Here is a 19,904-nt window from a genome sequence, read left to right as displayed (position 1 = left end):
CCACATACTCCAGTCAGACAATGGGGGCACCGGGACACCTTCCTCACCAAGCTCTTCCTCTTTGTTTCACCTCCTAAATCTCTTGGGAGCCTGTCTGCTGCTCCCTGCTTCCCCAGCTGCCTCTCTTGTCCAAGGCACCAGTATGGGCTCCTGGGTGATGGCTGCAGCTGGCTGCACCCAGCCTCATCTCCCACAAGTCCCCTCGCTCACCAAACCAGCCTGGGTTCCTGGGATACACTGCCTCCGGGCCTGTGCCTGGGCTGCTCTGTTAGCTTCCTCTCCTCTCTTTATGCGGCTGGTTCCCTACCCTCTTTCCCCGTCTCTGTTTCAAGTTCCCCTCCTCAGAGGCGTTTCCCTGACCACTCTGTCGGGGCTTCCCCACACCAGCCTTGTTATTCTGGAGCCTAGCCCCTGGCTTTTTCTCCCTCCATAACTCATACCTCCATTTCGGTTCTTCTGCTTATTTGTTTGCTGGTTTTGTGACCATCTCTCTAAGTTGGAAGCTCCACGAAGAAGAGGACAATGTCTGTCTTGCTTACCAGCCTGGGTGAATAGTAAATGTTGGTGCATGACCATTTTCTAGATGACACTGAGGCTCACAGAGGTAAAGAGACTTGTCCAAAGTCATACAGAATTTAAACACAGGTCTCCTTGAGTGCCAGGTGGTTCTCTCCGCCATGCTTTTGCCCCAGCCCCGGTTGAGTTGTAAGCAGGAGTGGTGTCTTTCCTCCCTCCTGATCTGCCTGGGTCCTGGGCAGGGATCTGGTGGTGCCGCAGAAGGTGCTTGTTGGCTCCAAGTCAGCCACAGAACTGTCTTCCATGCCCTAGAGCTGCTCCCCTAGAAAAGCCCGGTTCCTGGGCTCATCCCTGATGGAGGCTGTCTTGGGACCCCGTCCCATACTTCTCTCATCTCCAGAGGCCCCTCTGGCAGTGATGCCTCCGAAGCCCTGCCTCTTCCCAGACAAGGCCCCCAGGGCAGTGCGGATCGCTGGGTAACTCTTCTGCTTTAGGGCAGGAGCTGGAGACAAACCCAGGCCTCAGCCCTGGGCCGTGAGCCCTGCCCAGTGGTCTCTTTCTTCATGCCTGCTGGAGCCGGTGGGAACTGGGACTGCTCTCTGCCCTTGGCCTCCTGCCCCTGACTGGCCCAGCATTGTGGCATTTGTTAATGCAGTTAGCAGGGCGGTCCGTGCTGTGGGGCTGGGGGCCAAGGTCTGACTCACACCTCCCCTTCCTCCCCTCTGGCCGCCAAACGGTAAAGGCCCGCTTGGCCTGCCAGACGGCGTCTGCAGAGAGCACACGAGGGGCCAAGAAACAGCATCTTTCTCTCATTAGAGGCTTTTTTGTGAACACAACTGCTATTTTGGAGCCGGGTGCTTGGCTGGCCCCTGAGCCCCAGCGCCGTTTCCAGCCATCCCGAGCTGAAGCCCCAGCACAGCTGTGGCGGGAGCAGGGCAAGTCCTTGAGGACCTGACTCTCCCACAGCCTGGGGGCTCAGGGCCGAGCTTGGGGCCTGGAGACACGGCCCCTGGGAAGAGCCCATGTATGGAGAGGACAGTCCCCCCACACTTGTGGGGACAAGACAGGGATTTCCTTGGCTTCAGAGATCTCTGACATCAGGTCCCTTTCTGTAGATATCAAAGGTCAAGACTGTGGAGAAACTGCTGACGGCCTAAGTGGACACCCCACCTCCTGGAAGAGAGCTCCAGGGCTAACCAAAACCTCTGGGTGGAGGCCTGAGGTGGGGTGCCCAGGGCAGGGCTGAAAGAAATACTGAGGGCGGGTAGGCGACTGTCCTGAGTGCAAAGGCCTCTGGGTGTGGAAGGGGACAGGGCCGCATCCTGAGGGAGGGATCGCTAATTCAGTGGGTAGGTTCTTTGTGTCCCACTGACGTAGATTTTAGGAAATATGGAGATCTCATCTAGGGAGCACCTGAGCTTCAGGTGTAGGGGTGCTGGGCCCAGAGTCTGATCTGGAGCTAGGGTTCATCTCCCAGACAAGAGCAGAAGGTGCTGGAGGTCTTAGAGGAGGTGCGGGGTTAAGGGACCCGTCTTGAAGTCAGTGCCTCATCTAAGAGGTCATAGATGGAGGCAGAAGGTATCTCTGGGGCCCAGGAGGAAGAGCTGGAGACAGAAGCCCCACCTGGGCGGTGGGGGTGGAGAGGGGACCAGCTGTATTCAGCACCTGAAAAGCAGCCCTGCCCCTGCACCACAGGGCTTGGTTCATCCCTTTAACCAGGGCCTGTACTGACATTGCCTTTCCCTGGGAAACAGTGGTGGAAGGCAAGTCCAGAGGCCATCTCACCTCTGCCGCTGGGAGATGGATGGTGGTTTTCCTTAAAGCTCTGCAGTGTTCCAATAGAAAGTTCCAATAGGAAGTTCCAATAGAACTTTCTGTGCTGATGGAAACGTTCTATAGCTTGTTGTTCAACGTGGTAACCATGAGCCACATGTGGCTACTGGGACTGAGGAACTAAATTTTACATTTTATTTGATTTTAATCAATTTCCTTTTCTTTTCTTTTTAAAGATTACTTATTGATTTATTTGAGACAGAGAGAGAGTGTGTGCAAGTGGGGAGGAAGGTCAGAGGGAGAGGGAGAGGGAGAAGCAGACTCCCCACTGAACAGGCAGCCCAATGTGGGGCTCAGTCCCAGGACCCTGAGATCATGACCTGAGCTGCAGGCAGACCCTTAACTGACTGAGCTACCTAGGAGCCCCAATCGATTTCATTTTAAATAGCCTCCTACAGCTTGTGGCTACGACATTAGACTGGGGTGCATAACTAGCATTCTGTTTTGTAGCCTTTACAAACATGACTTCTGCAAAATGTCACAAGATAAGACAATTAACCCCAAAGCATTTGTCCCTGTCACAGGCAAAGGACAGTTAAGAAAAAGCTCCCAGATGTCAGCAAAAAGAGACCATCAGCACATTGACATTAACCTAATAGGTAGACAGATTCATGACCAAAGCCCTGATTGGCACAACTCAGCACAACCTGATTGCTTAAGAAAGTTCCACAGAAGAGCTCATAAAAACCCCTAAACTTAGAAACTGTGGGGGTAACCCTCTCAGGCCTGCTCCCTCTCTGGCAACTTTCTACTCTTGCTCAATAAACGTTGCTTTGCTGCCCACCAAAAAAACCCACAAAAAACTGTAGGCATGGCACGGCCTTGGAGAATGCAATGCCCTTCCACATCCACAATCCTCTCGCGACTCACACAACTCTCTGAGGCAGGAATTTTCAGCCCCATTTTATAGACAAGATCACGGAGGTCCAAGGTCACACAGCAAGGATGTGCCTGAGCTGGGGTCAGACCAGATCCTTCTGACTCCCAGCGTCATGTTCTTTCTGCTACCAAGGAGCTGATCACAGAGGCTCTGAGCGGGTGGTAGGAGCAGGCCACACGGTGAGAGCTATTTCCAGAATCCCTCTGGGCCTGCCCATTCTGATTTTGGTCTCCTCCCAGAGGCAGGGGTTTGTGTGGAAAATCTGAGCAAATCTCTGTTCGACTGTTTTGGAGCCGAGGGAAGGTAGAAGGGGCACAGCCAGAAGGTGGGGGGTTGGAGGGAACGATGCCTTCTATTTCTTTCTTTCAAAGCAATTTCGGGAGTTTTCTTTTTATTCCCCTCTCTTTTGGCATCCTGCTAACTGCACAGAGCTGAGCTCCCAAGGCTGAAACTTTCCACATGTCCAATCCTCAGTGAGGAGGAGAGTGCCAGGAGAGTGTGGAAAAGCAAGGGTTCGGGAGGAGCCCAAATTATGAATGGCTAAGAGCTGGCATTGGCGACTGAGCACAGGGAAGCTGATACAGCCTTGCTTGCTGGCTGTGTGAGGTTGGCGGGGGGCAGTGGGGGTGGTGGAGTTGTGCCCTCGATGGTTAAGCATGGACATCAGGACATCCTGCTCCACAACCCTTTACCAATAATCAATCAATGAATACTCACTAAAGCCATATACCCCATCCTGGGTTAATTTCTCAAGTGTAAGGCGTGATCTCTGCTCTCTCGAGAAAATGGGAGAGATGGGGCTCCAAGAACAAAAGATGAAGACTTCCCAGTGGCCATGGCTGGGAGTTTTCTCTCTTAAAATTCTCATAGCGCTGCATGGAGCCACCTCTCCCAGGGCCCTCGGCATTTCCTCTTTTGCCTTAGGCAACAGCCCCGCCATCAGCCACTCTGTCATGGATGGTTTCCTTTCTGATACTTCAGCTCTGAAATGTGTGCTCATTTGACAGGAATGTTTTGCTGCAGTCTCCTTTCAACAAGAGGCAGCATGACCACAATGGCCGAAGGGTCCCAAACTTTTGGATTACATGCATCCGTAAAATATCCCCCAATACCACAGGTACCAAAGCACAGTCAGTAGCTTTTCCTTTTGCCAAGTGAGGATGTTAGAAATACAAACTACCACTTGCCATCATTTTTAATTTAAAAACAGAACACCAAAAAAAAAAAGTAGAAAAGACACAATCTCAACATAAAGGATGCTTTTAAATTGGGAAAAATAGCATTACACAAAAACTCAGGAAGCATTTTATTTTCTTTATTTTATGGCAGACCAGTAAAAATGTCATAAGAATGTGCCCTTTGACAGATAGGCACTAGGAACCACCACCTTGAGCCATCTGGGGGTGATTTTCGGGGTAGTGGAGAGAGAAGACAGGAGTCTATGCGCCAGTCTCGTGATACGATGCTTGGCTCGGAACAAAAGCGGGACCACTTCAGTGCGGATGCCCAGTGGTTCCCTGCATCTTGCTAAAACATCTGTAACAACTCGAGAGAGGACGCCGACGGAGTTGACGTGAGGTGGCTCAACACCTCTGAAAACCTGACACCTGTGGGAGGATCTTCCTTGGCAACTCTGGCCTCTGTGCAATTTCATAAATGGTTGATCCAGAAAGGTTATCTTCCCAAGCAGGTTTTATCCATCAGCAAATCGGGCTGGCTTGGAAGCCTTTTAGAACTTTTATTTACCACAGTATTACATACGTATATCAACGCTATTTTTATAATTTCCCCCAACCACCCATTTTCCACCAGCTGGTCATTGCACCCACCAAAGCTTGCCAACCCTGGTCTGAGAGACTAGCAGTCATGTAGTGTTCATGGGAAACCACTGAGGCCTACCCTTTCTACTGCCTCCCAAGACTCAGGGAGGGCCAAGACTGGCCCTGGGCACACCTGCTTCCCCAGGGTTCACCGGCCTTAGTTTGGCTGCCGGGCTGGTCTCTGGTGGTGGTGGTGACGGGGCCTGGTGGGTGGTCGGGGGGGGCCAAGTCTGCTTGGGCAGATGGAATGGCAGCCAAGCGATAGGCCCAAATCCTGCCATTGTGACACTTTGTATTTGGGGCAGTGCTCAAGGTTACAGTTCTCTGACATGGTCTGTTTATCTGGAGACCTGAGGCCTGCCAGGAAGTCATGCCAAGGCACTGAGGAAAATGCTCTGGCACCAGGATCTAGCTCATGTTTGGAATCCTGAAGTGAGACCTGTTATTTCCCCCACTCTCCCCTGAGTAGGCAGGTTGCCCTTGATTGACATGATGCCCAATCAACTCATGCTTTGTGTCTCTGATCAGTATCACCTCCTCTAGGAAGCCTTCCCTGACTTTTCCTTCTTCCATGTGAGACAGTACACTTCCTTTTTTTTTTTTTAAGGTTTATTTATTTGACAGAGAGAAAGTGAGAGAGCATGAGTGGGGAGAAGGGCAAAGGGAGAATCAGACCCCCCACTGAGCAGGCAGCCCAACTCCAAGCTTGTACCCAGGACCCTGGGACCATGACCTGAGCGGAAGGCAGGCCCTTAATTGACTGAGGCACCCAGGCACCCTGAGACAGTACACTTCTTAAGAGAGGGGCCCTCTCAGGGCACCTGGATGACTCAGTCAGTTCGGCCTCTGACTCTTGATTTCCGGCTCAAGTCATGATATCAGGATCATGAGATCTAGCCCTGGGTTGGGCTCCGTGCTCAGCATGGAATATGCTTGAGAATCTCCTCCCCCTCACCCTCTCCCCCTGCTCATGACCCCCAAAATAAATAAATAAAATATTTTTTAAAAAATGAGAGGGACCCTCTCTCCCACAGGCCTCACACCTCGTGAGTGCTCTATGAATGTTCACTGAACGAATGCATGAGCTGGCAAACATGGTCCATCATCATCTCAGATTTCCAGCGTGGGCTTTGGAGAGGGATGGGGTCCTGAAGTCTCCACCACCTGCAAAGGTGCATTTGGTGGCTGACTGGAAGCCAACAGATCCTTTTGTTTCATCATCGGCTCCGGGTCAAGGTTCAGAAATGGTAGGGAGGAAGGACCATACCAGCCCTGGTGGGAGGCAGTGGGGAGGAAAGAACCTGGGCTTTGCAGTCAAACAGACCCGGATTCGAATCCTTGATCTACCACTGACTGGCTAGGTGATCGATCTTAGGCAACATTTTAACCTCTCTGAGCTTGAGGCATTATTTATAAAATGAGAGTCATAACCACGCTTGCTACAGAGGATTGTTGTTAGGGCTAAATGAGGTAGGACATGCGAAGTACAGTGTGTGTAGAATGGAGGCCCTCCGTAGATCGTTGCTGCGTAGTAAAAATAACAGTACTGTGTCATTGTTCTACGTATCCTGGGAGCAAAGGATGCAAAGAGGCGTAAGGGGCAGTCGCAGGGGCTGATCATAGTAGCCGGGGAATTGAGCCACGTATGTGGAAAGCCCATCATGCTGACTGAGGCCCTCGGGGCGCACCCGATGTGTGGTGTGCACAGTGAGTGCGGGTCCTCATTGCTCTGAGGAGGGCTCACTGGCTGGAGGCGGGCATCAGGGATGGGGAGGAGGCCTTAGAGGAACAGTAGGATTTAGGTAAGTGGAGAGGCATGGGAAAGAGTTCCAGGGAGGGGACACAGTGCACACAAAGGCAAAGAGAAGAGAGAGACCATACCCACAGGCCAGTCTGGCTGCAGCCGACTGGCTTAGAGGGAATTATTGTTAGAGGGGATCAGACCGGGGAAGGTGTTCAGTGCTGGTCTATGGACTTGAATCCTGGAGGCACCTGGGAGCCAGTGAGTGTCTCCAAGAAGGAGGTGGCATGGGCCAAGTGGAATTTTGGAGAGATTTCTTCAGACCTGGCCGTGGTTTGGACTCCAGGCCTGCTGTCAGAGAGGAGAGTACAGCTCAGGCGATCCCAGGCTCAGGGGCTGTGTAGCGCAGTGCCTGGGATTTAACAAACGCACTTAGGATAACTGAGGCCCACGAGGGTCTGTGTCATCTGCCTCTGTTTCCCTGACCTGGAGTGCTCTCCACTGTCATCAGACCCCAGCCTCCTTGCACCTCTGGCACCTCCTTGAACATACCATGTTCCCTCCAGCCCCCTGAGCTTTGCATGTGCTTATCCCTCTGCCTGGAAGGCTCTGCCCAGACCTTCACCCGTGCACCTCCTTTGTACCAGTTAGACCCCGCTCTTCAGAGAGGCCTGTCCTGTCCTCCCCATCTAACATCAGGTGGGGGCCACTGCATCACCCTGTTTGTCTCCACAGCCTGAGATACTGCCCCAAAGCAACTTTATGCTATTTTCTTATTTCTCATTGGTCTCCCCCACTGGACTGCAAGCTCCATGAGAGCAAAGACTTTGTCCCCAGTGCCCAGTACAGAGTAAGAGCTCAGCAAATATTTGTTGAATGAGTAAGTGACAGACGGAGGGGACATTGGGTTTAGAGGGTCCGGCATGAGCCTGACCATGCTCTCCTGGATTCCTCCTTGTTCGCCAGAGGAGGTCCTGGGAGGGGTGGGGAAGGGCCCTGCACCCCAGTGTGTTTCTCTGCATGGGACTCTCTCTCCCGTGGCTGCTAGTCACTGGAGGGAGCTCCAGATTTTGCAAGGTGAGGAAGGGCAGTGAAAAGGCAAGGCTCTGGTGGCGCGTGGCTTTGGCACAGCACCAGCTTGGAGGAAGGCGCCCAGTTCCAGCTGCACTCTGCCCCCAGGCTGATCCCAGGGTCTGGGAAGCAGAGCTCTTCCTGCACCCGGTCAGGAGTTCCACCACTTGCTCAGGAGGGTGGGAGCTTGAGAGCAGATGCTCTCCAAAGGGGAGGAAGAGGAGAGACTGTCAGTGCTGAAGATGCCTTTGAGAGACCCTTAGGATGCCCCCCAGCCTCCCCAGCCTGCCCCTCAAATGATTCATGAGAAAATCGGGGCTCAGTGAGATCAAGGTCACACATCTCACAGAAGACAGGAAAACCTCAACAACTTGGCCCCGCCCCTGACTTTCAGGCCAGTGTTGAGCCCCCCTTCCCATTAAAAAACCTCATTCATTCATTCATTCATTCGTTCATTCATTCTTGAGAATCTACTCTGTGTCAGTCTCTGTTCCAAGTTCTGGGGTGACAGGAGGATAGAAAACAAAACGTCTGCCCTCTGGGACTTTCAGTCTGAGAGGAGAGGCTGACAACTAACGGTGAGCACAAGCGTACAACCCGAAGTCAGGTGTCCTGCTGGGAGTGCTCCACACCTTTGGTCACTCAGTCCCTGATTGGCTGTTCGGAGATCACAGGGTAACCCCACCTGGGCAGATGGGCCCAGGGCGCTTTCTGAGTCGGGCTTCCTGCTGGAGTGGGGGAGGCCAAGGAGCACACAGCAGGTGGCCCTCCTGACGGGAAGGAGTCACGGCCCCCCCACCCCCCTACACCCCCCCTCCCCCCCGCCCCGGCCCTCATTCCTCTTCCTGTCTCCGCAGCTGTGTGCCAGCCGCCTTGCCAGAACAGGGGATCCTGCAGCCGGCCCCAGCTCTGTGTGTGCCGCTCTGGCTTCCGCGGAGCCCGCTGCGAGGAGGTCATTCCTGAGGAGGAATTCGACCCCCAGAACTCAAGGCCCGCACCCCGCCGCTCAGCCGAGGGGTCACCCAACCTGCGCAGGAGCAGCGCAGCCAGAGAAATCACCACGACCCCCAGAGCGCGGTCACTGGCATCACAGCAGCCGCTGGCCAGGTAAGTCCCCTCCTCGCTGGGACCTCGGGTCCAGGGGCTCAGTCCCCCTCTAGCGGGGCTTCTTCCTCGGACCATTTGGTGAAGACCTTGGTGGAGAAGACCAGAATTATCCTTCCTCCTTCCTGCTCTCCTCCCCTTTCCCTGCCCCCACCAGAGGTGCAGTGAGCGGGAAGGTGAGTGTTGGGGTTGGCACAGGCTTTACCAGGCTGCGGTGACCAGGGGAGACGGGAGGTGAAGTCTCTACCCTCCAGGTCCTGGGAGAAAGCTGAGGAGGGCACAAGCCCATGCCCTCTTGTTTCGAATCCTGTCGTGGCCACTTCCTGGCTGGGTGGCCTTGGGCAAGTTATTTACCTCTCTGATTCCTCACAGTGAGGTGGGGACAACGATGGTCATCACAAGCATGGAACTGTTGTAAGGATTAAATTAGTTAATATAAAGAAAGTGCCTAGATCAGTGGCTGGCACGTAGTAAACTCTTTACAAATGTTTTCCTCTTCCCCCTCCTCTGCCTGTGGTCCATGCAGGAAGGACCCCTCTGCCCGAAGAAGCCCTTCCGTTCACTCACTGCCCAGCAGTAACTTTTCTCCTTGAAAAGAGAATAACAGGAGCTTGTGGGGGGAGGGTGCAGAATAAAATGTGGGCGAGGGAAACATCCGTGGGCAGGATTCCCTGGCCTGCTTGCCAGCCAACCTGGCTAGACTTTTTCTAGCTCTGGACAGGAAATCTGAACTTTGTAAACTGGTCCATTTCTAGGGGGGCTGTGTTTTCCTTTTGGTTTTTCAGTCGAGTTTTTCCATTCGTTTCCTACTTAAGATGTTCTTTCTGAGATGTTGCAACCTTGTCTTGCTGAACTAAAGGGAAAAAGGATTTGTCCTTTGGGAGGCCAGGAGAACCTGACCTTGAGGCCCCCAGTGGGAAAGCTCAGGAGGGAAGGGAAAGGAGCTTGAGATTATCCTGCAGCTCTGAGGCAGGGGGCAACCAAGGTCTCAGTAAGGTAGGGTCCCAGAGCCCCAAGCACCCAAGCAGCTAGTTTGCAAGGGTAGCCAGAAGCACAAAGAATGAACTCTGGTTGAGGTCTAGGGAGATCCAAATCAAAACCAGAAGAACCAAACCCTTTGGCCTAGGCCTTGAAATGCTGGGGCAGAGAGAGGGGCAGAGCTAAGGGCCAGGCAGACAACACAGGGGCCAGGGTCGATGGCCTAGGATTGGCTGTGAACAGGTGGGCAGGGCCTGAGCCCTGTGATGATTGGTCCCAGCTGTTGGTCCAAGGTGGGTGGGCCTGGTGTGAAGGCACCTGGAAGAACACCAGAGGTACCAGCTCCAGGGTTGGCCCAGGGCAGGATGGAGCAGTCCTTCCAGCCTGGCATTCCCCTGCAGGCTCTCTTTTGGCTTGTCGGATTCGTTCCTTTCATAATGCATGGAGCCTGTGTGCTCACACAGTGAGTATGGGGGGTAGTTGCTTGGCAGGTCATTCTATCCCTTGCACCCTTAAGTCAGAGCTGTTTAGTATCCCATGCCCCATCTTCCCAGCCCAGCCCACTCCTCCTATTCTTCAAGGCCCAGTACCACTTTCTCCAAAAAGCCCCCCTGATCACTTCCACCCAGCTCTCTGACCCCCTGCAGCGCCTACCCTGTGGATCTGTACCTTGTGTCTGCAATCGGACTGCATGGCCTGGGCCTGGGGGGCAGAGACTCTGTCTCTCTCTTTGGATCTCCCCAGCTCCTCCTACAGGCTTAGCTTATAGAAAGGCTCAATCTGCATTTGCTTCCCTGGGTCCAAACTGAAGAGTTACCCAAGAAAGGGCCCATCCACCATTGACCCCTCACCCTGTACCCAGAACCAAGGGCACCAGCCCCTGTGCTGCTCTGAGTGCAGGGAGAGAGGAGGCTCTGTGCTTCCCTGGCCGAGAACCCCACACTCTGCCTCAGGATGGTCTGTGATGATCTGTTCATCTGTTTGCCGCACCAGGAGCTCCTGGAGAGTAGGGACTATGTCCTGCTCTTTCGTGCAGGCAGCCTTGGTACCCAACACTAAGCTTGGCTCACTGTAGGTGCTCAATTTATGAAAGCTAAATGAATGAATGGATGGGGCCCAATGCTGGGAAGAGGAGGAAGCTGAGAGGAGAGGAGGAGCTGCGGGAACCTTCCATCCCACCCCACCCCCCGCCGCCCCCGTGCGGGATTCACGTATGCGGGAGGCAGTGGAGGGCAAGGGCCCAAGGGAGGTCAGTGGCCGACAGCAGGGACAACGTCTTCCAGCTTCACAGGCTCCCGGGCCAGGGGCTACTGTGATGTCGTGAATACACTGCTGCCTCCAGGCCGGCCCAGTCTGTCTCTGCCCTGGGACCTTAGTGCCATGAAATCTGGGAAAGTCCGAGTGGCCCGCTGTCGGCCCAGCTGTGTTTTGCTTTGAGAGGCCAAATCCTGCTTGCCTGGTGGTGTCAGACATTTCCTGTGAGCTTGGCTAGGTTCCCCAAGCAGCCGTTGGCCTCTTTCCCGATGGCAACTCGCACGGGCTCTTGGTGTCCAGAAAGAGGGAGTGACATGAAGCAGGGGGCATTCTAGAAGTCAGAGGGGGGCTCAAAATATTTGGGGGGGGAGACACTGCAAGGACTGGTGATGATCAGAGACCCCCTTCAGGAGAGCACTAGACAGAGGCCAAGAGACTTGCGTTCCAGAAGGAAGTCAAAAGGGAGGGGCCAGGAGTGGCTCAGGCAGCCTCGAAGCACGCCCTAAGGAGAGCCAGACAAGAGTTGATGTTGTCCGGCTGTGGCCTGGGCGGGCTGCAGGGGCCTGGAGACTCCCTCTGAGACCCAGGTCCAGGCTTCTTCCCCAAGGCTGGGCAGAGGGCCTGTCCTACCTGGGGAGCCAGAGCCAGGCAGCTGGGGACAGGCCTTAGGAGGTTGGGGGTGGGGTGACTACAACAACCAGGGACCGGCCAGCGGTGGAAACCTGCTTTTACATCAGTGCTTCTCAAACTGCCACGGGCACGGGCATCACCTGGGAACTTGCTAACAGGCAGCTGCTGATCCTGCAGGGCTGGGAGAGCAGCTCTAAAGCCGTCTCAGGTGGCGCCGAGGCTGCTGGTCCACGCACCACACCTTGAATACTGACGGTCCGGCCTGGGCTTTGGATTCAGGTTCCGGATTTACCTACTCACTAGCTGTGTGACATTAAGCACGTTTCCTAAACTCTCTGAGTAATTGTCCCCACCTAATAGGAGTTAGTCCTCAACATATTTTGGCCATCAGCAAGCTGGTTCTTTTTGCTAGGGGGTCTTGTGTGGCAAAGAGCAAACAAAACCTGGGGTGTGTGTGTATGGACCCGCTCTGGGAAGCATCAGAGCCCACCCAGCCTCAGGCGAGCCGTGAGTAGCAGATCCCGCCATGGCACTAGTAGTGGGTTTGGCTGGCTGGCTCGTTCCACCAGGACCATTCTTACCAGCCCTATGGGAGAGGGGGCCGAGGGGAGGTGTCACAACATTTCTCAGAATGGGAGGCACGTCCAGTGGGTTTGCTCCTTAGCCTGACCTGAGGACTTAGAGGCTGGGCCCTGGGGACATTCTAAGCAGGCTTGCTCCCGACTTGGGCAACAACGGGCCTGGGGGACAAGGCGAAGAGGGTTTGGCAGGGAGATGTCTGGGAAGCTGTGGGCCCCATGCTGCCCCATGGGCTGCTCCCCCAGAAGGCAGCTCAGGTCTGCCTTCTTTTTACCCACGCACTCTCCCTGTCTCCCGGATCTCCTCCTCTCCACACACCGCATGCTTTTACCCACTCTGTTAGTTTCCTGGGGCTGCCATAATGAATTGCTGCAAACGAGCCACTTAACACAACGCGGACATGTTATCCTGTAGCTCTAGAGGTCAAACATCCGACGCGGGTCTCACCAGGCTAGAGTCAAGATGGCAGCAGGGCTCAGCTCCTGGAGGCTCTCAGGGTGAATCGGTTTCCTTGCTCACTCAGGTTGGTGGCAGAATTCAGTTCCTTGCAGTCGTAGGACCGAGGTCTCCATTTCTTGCTGTCCCTTGAGGGCTGTTCCTAGCATCTAGAAGCCACCTCTCCTCTTCGGCTTGCGGCCACCTTCTTATCTTCCAAGCCAGCAATGGCACGTGAACTGTTTGTGTTTTGAATCTCCCCTCTGCTTCCTTCTTTGGCCGAACCTCTCACTGACTCTTCTGTCTTCTTCTTCCACTTTTGAGGGCCTATGGGACGACACTGGCCCCCCTGGGCACTCCAGGACGCTCTCCCTCTTTTGTCAGCTGATTAGCAACCTTAATTCTACCTGCTACCTTTATTGCACTTTGCCAGTTATTTTTTTTATTTTATTCCTGTGTAGTTAACATACAGTATTATAGGAGTTTCATTCCTTTTGCCATTTAATGTAACATATTCAAAGGTGTAACACCAGGGACAAGGATCATGGGGGCCAACCAAACCCACCTACTGCAGCCCATTCCAGCTGGGACCCCCCCCATCTGAAGTGTAACAGCTCCCCTTGTCAGGGGCTTGCCGCAGGGCAGCCCTCCATGATGGCCCCCAAAACCTTTCTGACATCTCTGATGTCAGCTTTCACCATTCATTCCCCCCATTCACTCTGCTTCTGCCACACTGGCCAACTGGTTTTTCCTCAAATATGCCAGAGACGCTCTCACCTCAGGGCCTTTGCACTTGCTATCCCCCTCCTTGGAATACTGTGTTAGTATTTCCTAGGATGGCCATAACAAATGACCACAAACTGAGTGGCTTAAAACAACAGAAATGTATTCTTTCACAGTTCAGGAGGGCGCAAGTCCAAAATCAAGGCATGGATCGGGTGGTTCCTTCTGCGAGAGAATCTATTTCATGCTTCTCTGCTAGCATCTGATGGCTCCCATCAATCCTTGGTGTCCCTTGGCTCATAGCTGCAGCACACGAATCTCTGCCTCCAAGGTCACATGGCCTGCCGTGTGTGCGTGCGTGTGTATTTAGGGTGCCACGCCTCTCTGGGCTTCTGTCTTTGGGAGAGGGAGGAGGGGAGGTACTGGCACAGCTCCTGCTGAAGGTCCAGCCTCCGTGGTGAGCGCCGGGCCACTGAGCACGTGTGGCTGCGTGTGGGTGGTCGTGGGACTGGGCGCCTCAGGGCAGGACCCAGACTTGTTCAGCCCCCACCTTTCCACCTGGGCCCCCTTTGCACTTCCTGACCTGTGACCTTTGACCTGCTGTTGCTGAGAGTGGGCCCGCAGGTTCCCCGTGGGAGTACTGCTCCTTCACTCCAGGCCTTGCCTGGGCCTCCTCTGGTGTGTACGGGGTCTCAGCTCCCAAGGGGTGGTCTCTGCCGGGCTTGGGGAGCGGGGCAGATTCCCAAGTGGATCACTGCCCCAGGAGCCACGGCTGGGGAGACCCAGGCTCCCCTCCTGGGGCTGAAGGCAGTGCCTGCTGACTGGCAAAATGGCAAAGAGGAGATTGATGACCCAGAACCAGAAACTACGTACCTGGGGCAACAGAAGGAACAAGAAGGTGCGAAGAAGCAGCCAGTGTGTGTCTCGGAAGAGCGTTGAGTTTTGGAGCCAGCCAGAATGAAAACCCTGGTGCCTCACGAACCAGTCATGCCAGTCACTCGCCTCGTGGAAGTTCAGTTTCTTTGGCTCTGAAATGGGAAAACTAATGCCCATCTCATAGGGTGGTTGGAGAATTCACTGAAATAACCCATGTGGGGGGATCATTGGGCGGTCTGGCACACAGGAGGGCCAACAGATGTAAAATCTCTGACCTACCTTTCTATTCCCCATGCCTATGACAAATCAGTGGAAGGTACCCCATTTGCCAGGATGGGTTTTTCTCCACCCCACCGTCTGGACTTGCAGATAGGGAAACTGGGGCAGGACAAAGGTTGGCAACTGGGTTATGGGTCTGCTCTGGGAACCCAGGAGATCCTGACTTGGGCCAGTCTGAAGGCTTGCCAGGGTCCTCCGAGCCACTCCCCTCCTGTGCTCGCTCCCTTGGGTGACATGACCCTCTGTTTGTCCTCCCTCCTCCTCATTCAAGGCACCCAAGACAATTCTTCAGTTCCCCTGGGACATCATGAGGACCCGACTCATGCTAGACTCATGCTAGAAGGCCTTGGAAAACTCCTTTGCCTCCCTGGGCCTCAGTTTCCACCTTTGGAAATCAGAGACCTAGAGTGGGTCTTCTCTGAGGCAGAGTTAATGGTCTCAGACTCTGGTCTCTGGCTTGGCCATTTTCCATCCCAGATGGTGATGTGTGCTTACTCCCCTTTTACCCATTTCCAAGGTCATGACAAGGACACATGATGCCTTCACCAGGACAGACCTTCGCTGGCCCTGACAATCTTGGCCTCAGGTCCTCCTTGGCAAGGCCGCAGCGGGGTTGGCAGCCTGCGTCTTTCACGCTGTGTCACCCATTCCTCGTGGCCATGGAGTGGCGCCGCCCTGCTAGGACAGCTACGGTCCAGGCTGAGTCAAGCGTTGGAGATCTCTGGGGATGGAATGTCTTCTTTCCTTTCCTTTTCTTTCTTTCCTTTTTTCCTTTTTTTTTTTTAGGCTATTTTTTTCTGATTTGTTTTTGTAACTCTGAGTCCCAAGCTTGCCCCCTGGGGTTTTTCTGGAGTTCCCCAACCCTTAGGACCTCGGGTACACTATTTTGAAAGAGCTTAGAATCAGGAGACCCAATTTGCTTCCAAGCTGGGACACTAAGTAGCTTTGTGGCTTTGGGCTGGCTGCTTAACTTGATGAAGACTTCATGTCTCTATCTATAAAATAGGAAAGAGAATTCTTTCCTCACTGGGATGTTGTGAGGATTAACAAAAACACTGTGGGCAAAAGATGGCTTTGTGAACTGTGATGTTTATTGCAAGTGCTGGTTAATGTTGTTAGTTAGCAGTCTTGACAGTGGGCTGGGGTATTTGCTTATGCCTCTGTTTGTGAGTGAGTTACTTTCAGGAGAAGCTCCTCATTGAGGCCCTCTCTGACTACCTTTGAAAGGTTTTAGCCTTAGGGTTGACCTTAGCCACTGGACACAAACCAGGGGATGTACTTCACAGTGCAGATCATAGCATCTACAATGGGTACCCCAAAAGTTGTGCAGTGCACAGCCTGTGCAGCTGTATGTGGTGATCCTGAACCTGGTTCCTTCCCAGGAGGGAAATGTCTCTTATCTCTCTATTACCTAATATTGTAACCCCTCAACTTGAGAATCCCCCTCATCTTGTTCATTTTTTATTTTCACAGTACTTTTAACTTTCTGTTTTCTAACATAACATATCATTAACTTATTTGTCGTGTTTAGCGTTTATCATCTGTTTTTCTCCAGCTACAATGTGAGCTTCTCAAGGACAGGGATCTTGCTTTGTTCACTGATATATCCCAGTCCCCTAGGACAGTGCCTGGTATATAGTAAGCACTCAAGAAATAAATGTCTAGTGAATGACCAACCCTACTGTAGTGCGTCCCCTGCGGTCGCCTGGAGCAAAGAAAGATGTTCTTGGGTCCATTCCCTTCTGAGCTGACACTCAGCCCATCCCCTGGATTGACACTGATCAGGAAGGTGATCTTCCACTCCTCCCAGCAGGTGGGTGTCCGCCCACTCTGTGCCCCTGGGCCTGGGGGCTCTGGAGCCAGGGCGGGTCTAGGGCAATGCTTCTCCCCTAAGGGTGATTAAATGGGGCGGAGCCGGACTTAGCAGACCCTAAAGAGCGCCAGGAGTGTGGTACAGGACTGTGGCAGCTATGAAGGGGGTCCCCTTCCAGTTTCTTCTGTCTCTGGGGCCTGAAAAAAGCCCAGGAACCCCCCCTCAGGCTTGTGGGTTTGGAAGAGGGAGGGTTTGGAGGGGAGTAGTCAGAGGGAGATGCTCGCTTGTGGGCCTCTAGCCAGAACAAATGAAGAGGGTTTTATGGTCCCAAGTTTGAGACCCCAGAAGCCCTGCTGCTGCTTTTTGAAGGGAGTAGAAAAACTCTGCATCTCAGCCAAGCACTTCCTTTCCTGCCCACATCCTCTCCCTGCTGCTTTCAGGGAGGTCTGCAAGTGTAGATGGGCCCCATGAAGTTTCGTGCAGGGTCCCTCAGCACTGCCCAGAAGACTGCTTGGAGGAAGTGGCTAGGTCTGAAGCTCTCCATTTCCACCAGGGAGAGGAGGGAGACAGGTTATTCTGTGCTGGACTTCTCAGTCACTGGATACAGCAGGAGATAGCCATCATAGCACAGTCTCTATGATAGGTACTCCAAGAATTGTGCAGTGCAGCTGTATGTAGTGGCCCTGGACCTGGCTTCTTCTCAGGAGGGAGTTGTTTCCCATGTCCCCCACAAAGCATGTTGCTTCAAAGCCATTCTTTGTAGCTGGATGTGGCTGCTAAGGTCCTTTCTAGAGTTCTCTGAAATGGTAGTGGTGTGTGGGGGAGTGGAACTCTGGGGCTTTGCAGAGTGTTAATATGCACCTCTTCAACTCAGGCAAGTACCTGAGACTCACAGAGCTCAGGGCCTGGGCAGGGTCTTGGCTAGCCAAGTGTGAATAACAAAAAGACACAGGCTCTGGGCAGATGTGGCCTGAGGCCTGTGTTCTGGCTCTGCTTTGACTCTAGGCCTAATGGTCCTGCCAGAGATGGTGAGGAAGGAGAATTCAGCCCAGTGCAGACACCTCTGGGTTGGTGAAGACGCCAAGCTCAGGCCTCTGAGTGCTCAGGGAGGAAGGGAGCCCAGCCCCTTCTAACACCTCTCCTGCTCCCCGCGTAGGACAAGTGGGCAGGCTCCAGGGGAACGGTGTCTGCTTCTTGCACACTTTCTCTTGCCTTCTTTTCCTAGTTAAGCTTGACGGTGAACATCTGGCCTGAGGCAGCCCCCAAATCTCTGATGAAGGCTGCATGACTCCCTTTCCCAGGATTCTCCCAGAGCTTAGGATTATCATAACCTCCCTGGGTGTGATTACAGAGGGGGCCTTCCTCCCAGCCCAGCCCTGGCCCTGGCCCTCGACAGGTCTCTGAGATGTGAGCTGTTCACCTCCTGTCTGCCAAGAGCCTGCAGCACAGTGATAGAGAAAGCTAGAGGATTTCTTCCTCTTCCAGTCCTCCCCTCTTCATCACCACCACCGATGGCATCGATTGTGCCCTGCCATGGTTCCAGCACTGCGCTCATCCTTACCCTCCTCTTCCTCCCCTTGCCCTCCCCACACCAAAGTCACCAGCTCAGTGACATGCAGGAAGGAGATGTTACACAAAGGTCTTCTGGCCAATCACGCTGAGTCTGTTTGGTGGAGTATAAATGGAGTGAGGTGGCAGGGCTGCACCTGCCGATGGGATGGGGACAATCACCCAGGAGCAGAGGGGTCTGGGAGACCTCCCAGTGCTCACCATTGCCCTGACCCTAGTCTGACCCTGATGGGGTGCCTACAATTGTGGTTACGGTGGTGAATGTTGGGTTAGGATTGGGTGGAACTGGAGTTGTGGTTGGGGTGATACTCTATTTCACAAGAGGGTGGTGGTGAGGGAAAAAGAGAGGATAACTTTAGTGTGGTATTACAGTGAGATTTTAACCTTAGGGTTGTGGCTAGGGTTGGGATAAAGTTATGCTAAAGTAGAATTTAGAACTGGGGTTTTTTTTGCATGTGGTGTGGTTGTTATTTTAACCTATCATTTATGGAACCTTATTGAGTCAGCTGGCCCTCCTGTGCAGAGCACTCAGCAGGCACCACCTAAGAGTGGGAACCATATGACGTAGTGGTTACGAGCATGGGTCATGAGTCAGACCTCTATTTCATCCGATTCTGTTGCTCACAGCCATGTGATGCAGTATTCCTCACCTCCCTGAGTCGCAGTGTAAAAGGATGATGCTAATACTGGCGGCACAGGGTTGTGTTGAGAATAAAATAAAAGAAGTAGATAAAGTGCTGAGTCACATGGGTAAGTGCTCAACCTCGAGAGCTGATACTCTTTCTTATCTGTATCAATCAGAGTTCCTGGAGGAAACAGATGGCATGCTCAGTGGGAACAGTTTGATAAAGGGTCTATTTGCAAAGGCATGGAATAGGATGAGAGGGGCAGGTGCCAGTGGTTACTGGAACCAGAGCAGCTACAACCACAGGGAAAGCCATGACAAGGAGGTGGCCTCTGTTGACCATGCCACTGCCCCCCCACACACACACTGTGCCTATCAGGAGGGAGTTGGGAGGATCAATTCCTCCACTCCCTCTCCAGCCCTCTTGCTGGGCTCCCACCTGGGCTGAATAGGACTGGAAGGCAGAGGGCAAAGGAGCCCCCCGGGGCCCAGAGTGGGGTGGAGAAAGGTCTAGAGGAGCAAGTGGAAGATCTCCAGCACATTTACGAGTCCTCGCAGTGGCACTCTGAGGACATTCCTGTTAACCCCACTGCACAGTGACAAAACTGAGGGGAAGGGCCATTCCAGTCCAGCTCTACTCAAGACTCTAGAACCTTGCCAGCAGCCATTTTGCTAAATGGCTAGAGGGCAGGTGAGCTCAGGCCAGTGCAGAGCAGCAAGCCTGGTGAGGGAGCCTCAGGGACGGGGTCAGGCAAGCCATCCAGTGTCTTTGCAGAAAACTCCAGAAACCCAGCAAGAGCCTGGAGTAGATTCTCCACAGCCATGTGTGGGGAACAGAGGCGGCTTGTTGGGATCATTCAAACATAACATATGCAGTTCCCAGCATCCAGCTTAAAAAATAGTAACAACAAACATTTCAAGCTTGTGGCTGAACTCATAGCATTTAACTGACCAAAGTCCTCTAGGATTTTTGTTTGAAAGGAAAAGGGTAGGGAATGATGAAGCAAGAAGGGACTGGAAAGACAGTCAGTCCTCTTTTTCAGATGCCCCAAGGGGTGGTTTGTCCCATCTGGTTGCTTTGTACAGAACTGTGGCTTCTCAGTGAATGTCACCCTCCGGGTAGGGTGTGTGTGTGTGTGTGCGTGTGTGCACGCGTGCGGCATGGGTGGGAAAGCTGT

The 19,904-nt window shown here is 53.5% G+C and overlaps 1 protein-coding gene across 1 annotated transcript in view; it reads left to right on the top strand.

Moving 5' to 3' along the window:
• LTBP2 (latent transforming growth factor beta binding protein 2) overlaps positions 1 to 19,904 on the top strand; it is a 100,865-nt gene that overhangs the window by 14,536 nt on the left and 66,425 nt on the right. Inside the window, exon 4 of the mRNA XM_045807818.2 lies at positions 8,719 to 8,968. Coding sequence (XP_045663774.1) covers positions 8,719 to 8,968 — 250 coding nt within the window. The remainder of the gene's footprint in view (positions 1 to 8,718; positions 8,969 to 19,904) is intronic.

This window comes from Ursus americanus, chromosome 26 (assembly GCF_024610735.1).
Source record: "Ursus americanus isolate L20-20 chromosome 26, mUrsAme1.1.p, whole genome shotgun sequence".
NCBI lineage: Eukaryota > Metazoa > Chordata > Mammalia > Carnivora > Ursidae > Ursus > Ursus americanus.
Note: the sequence above shows the minus strand (reverse complement) of the source record. Positions and strands in the feature narration are given on the sequence as shown.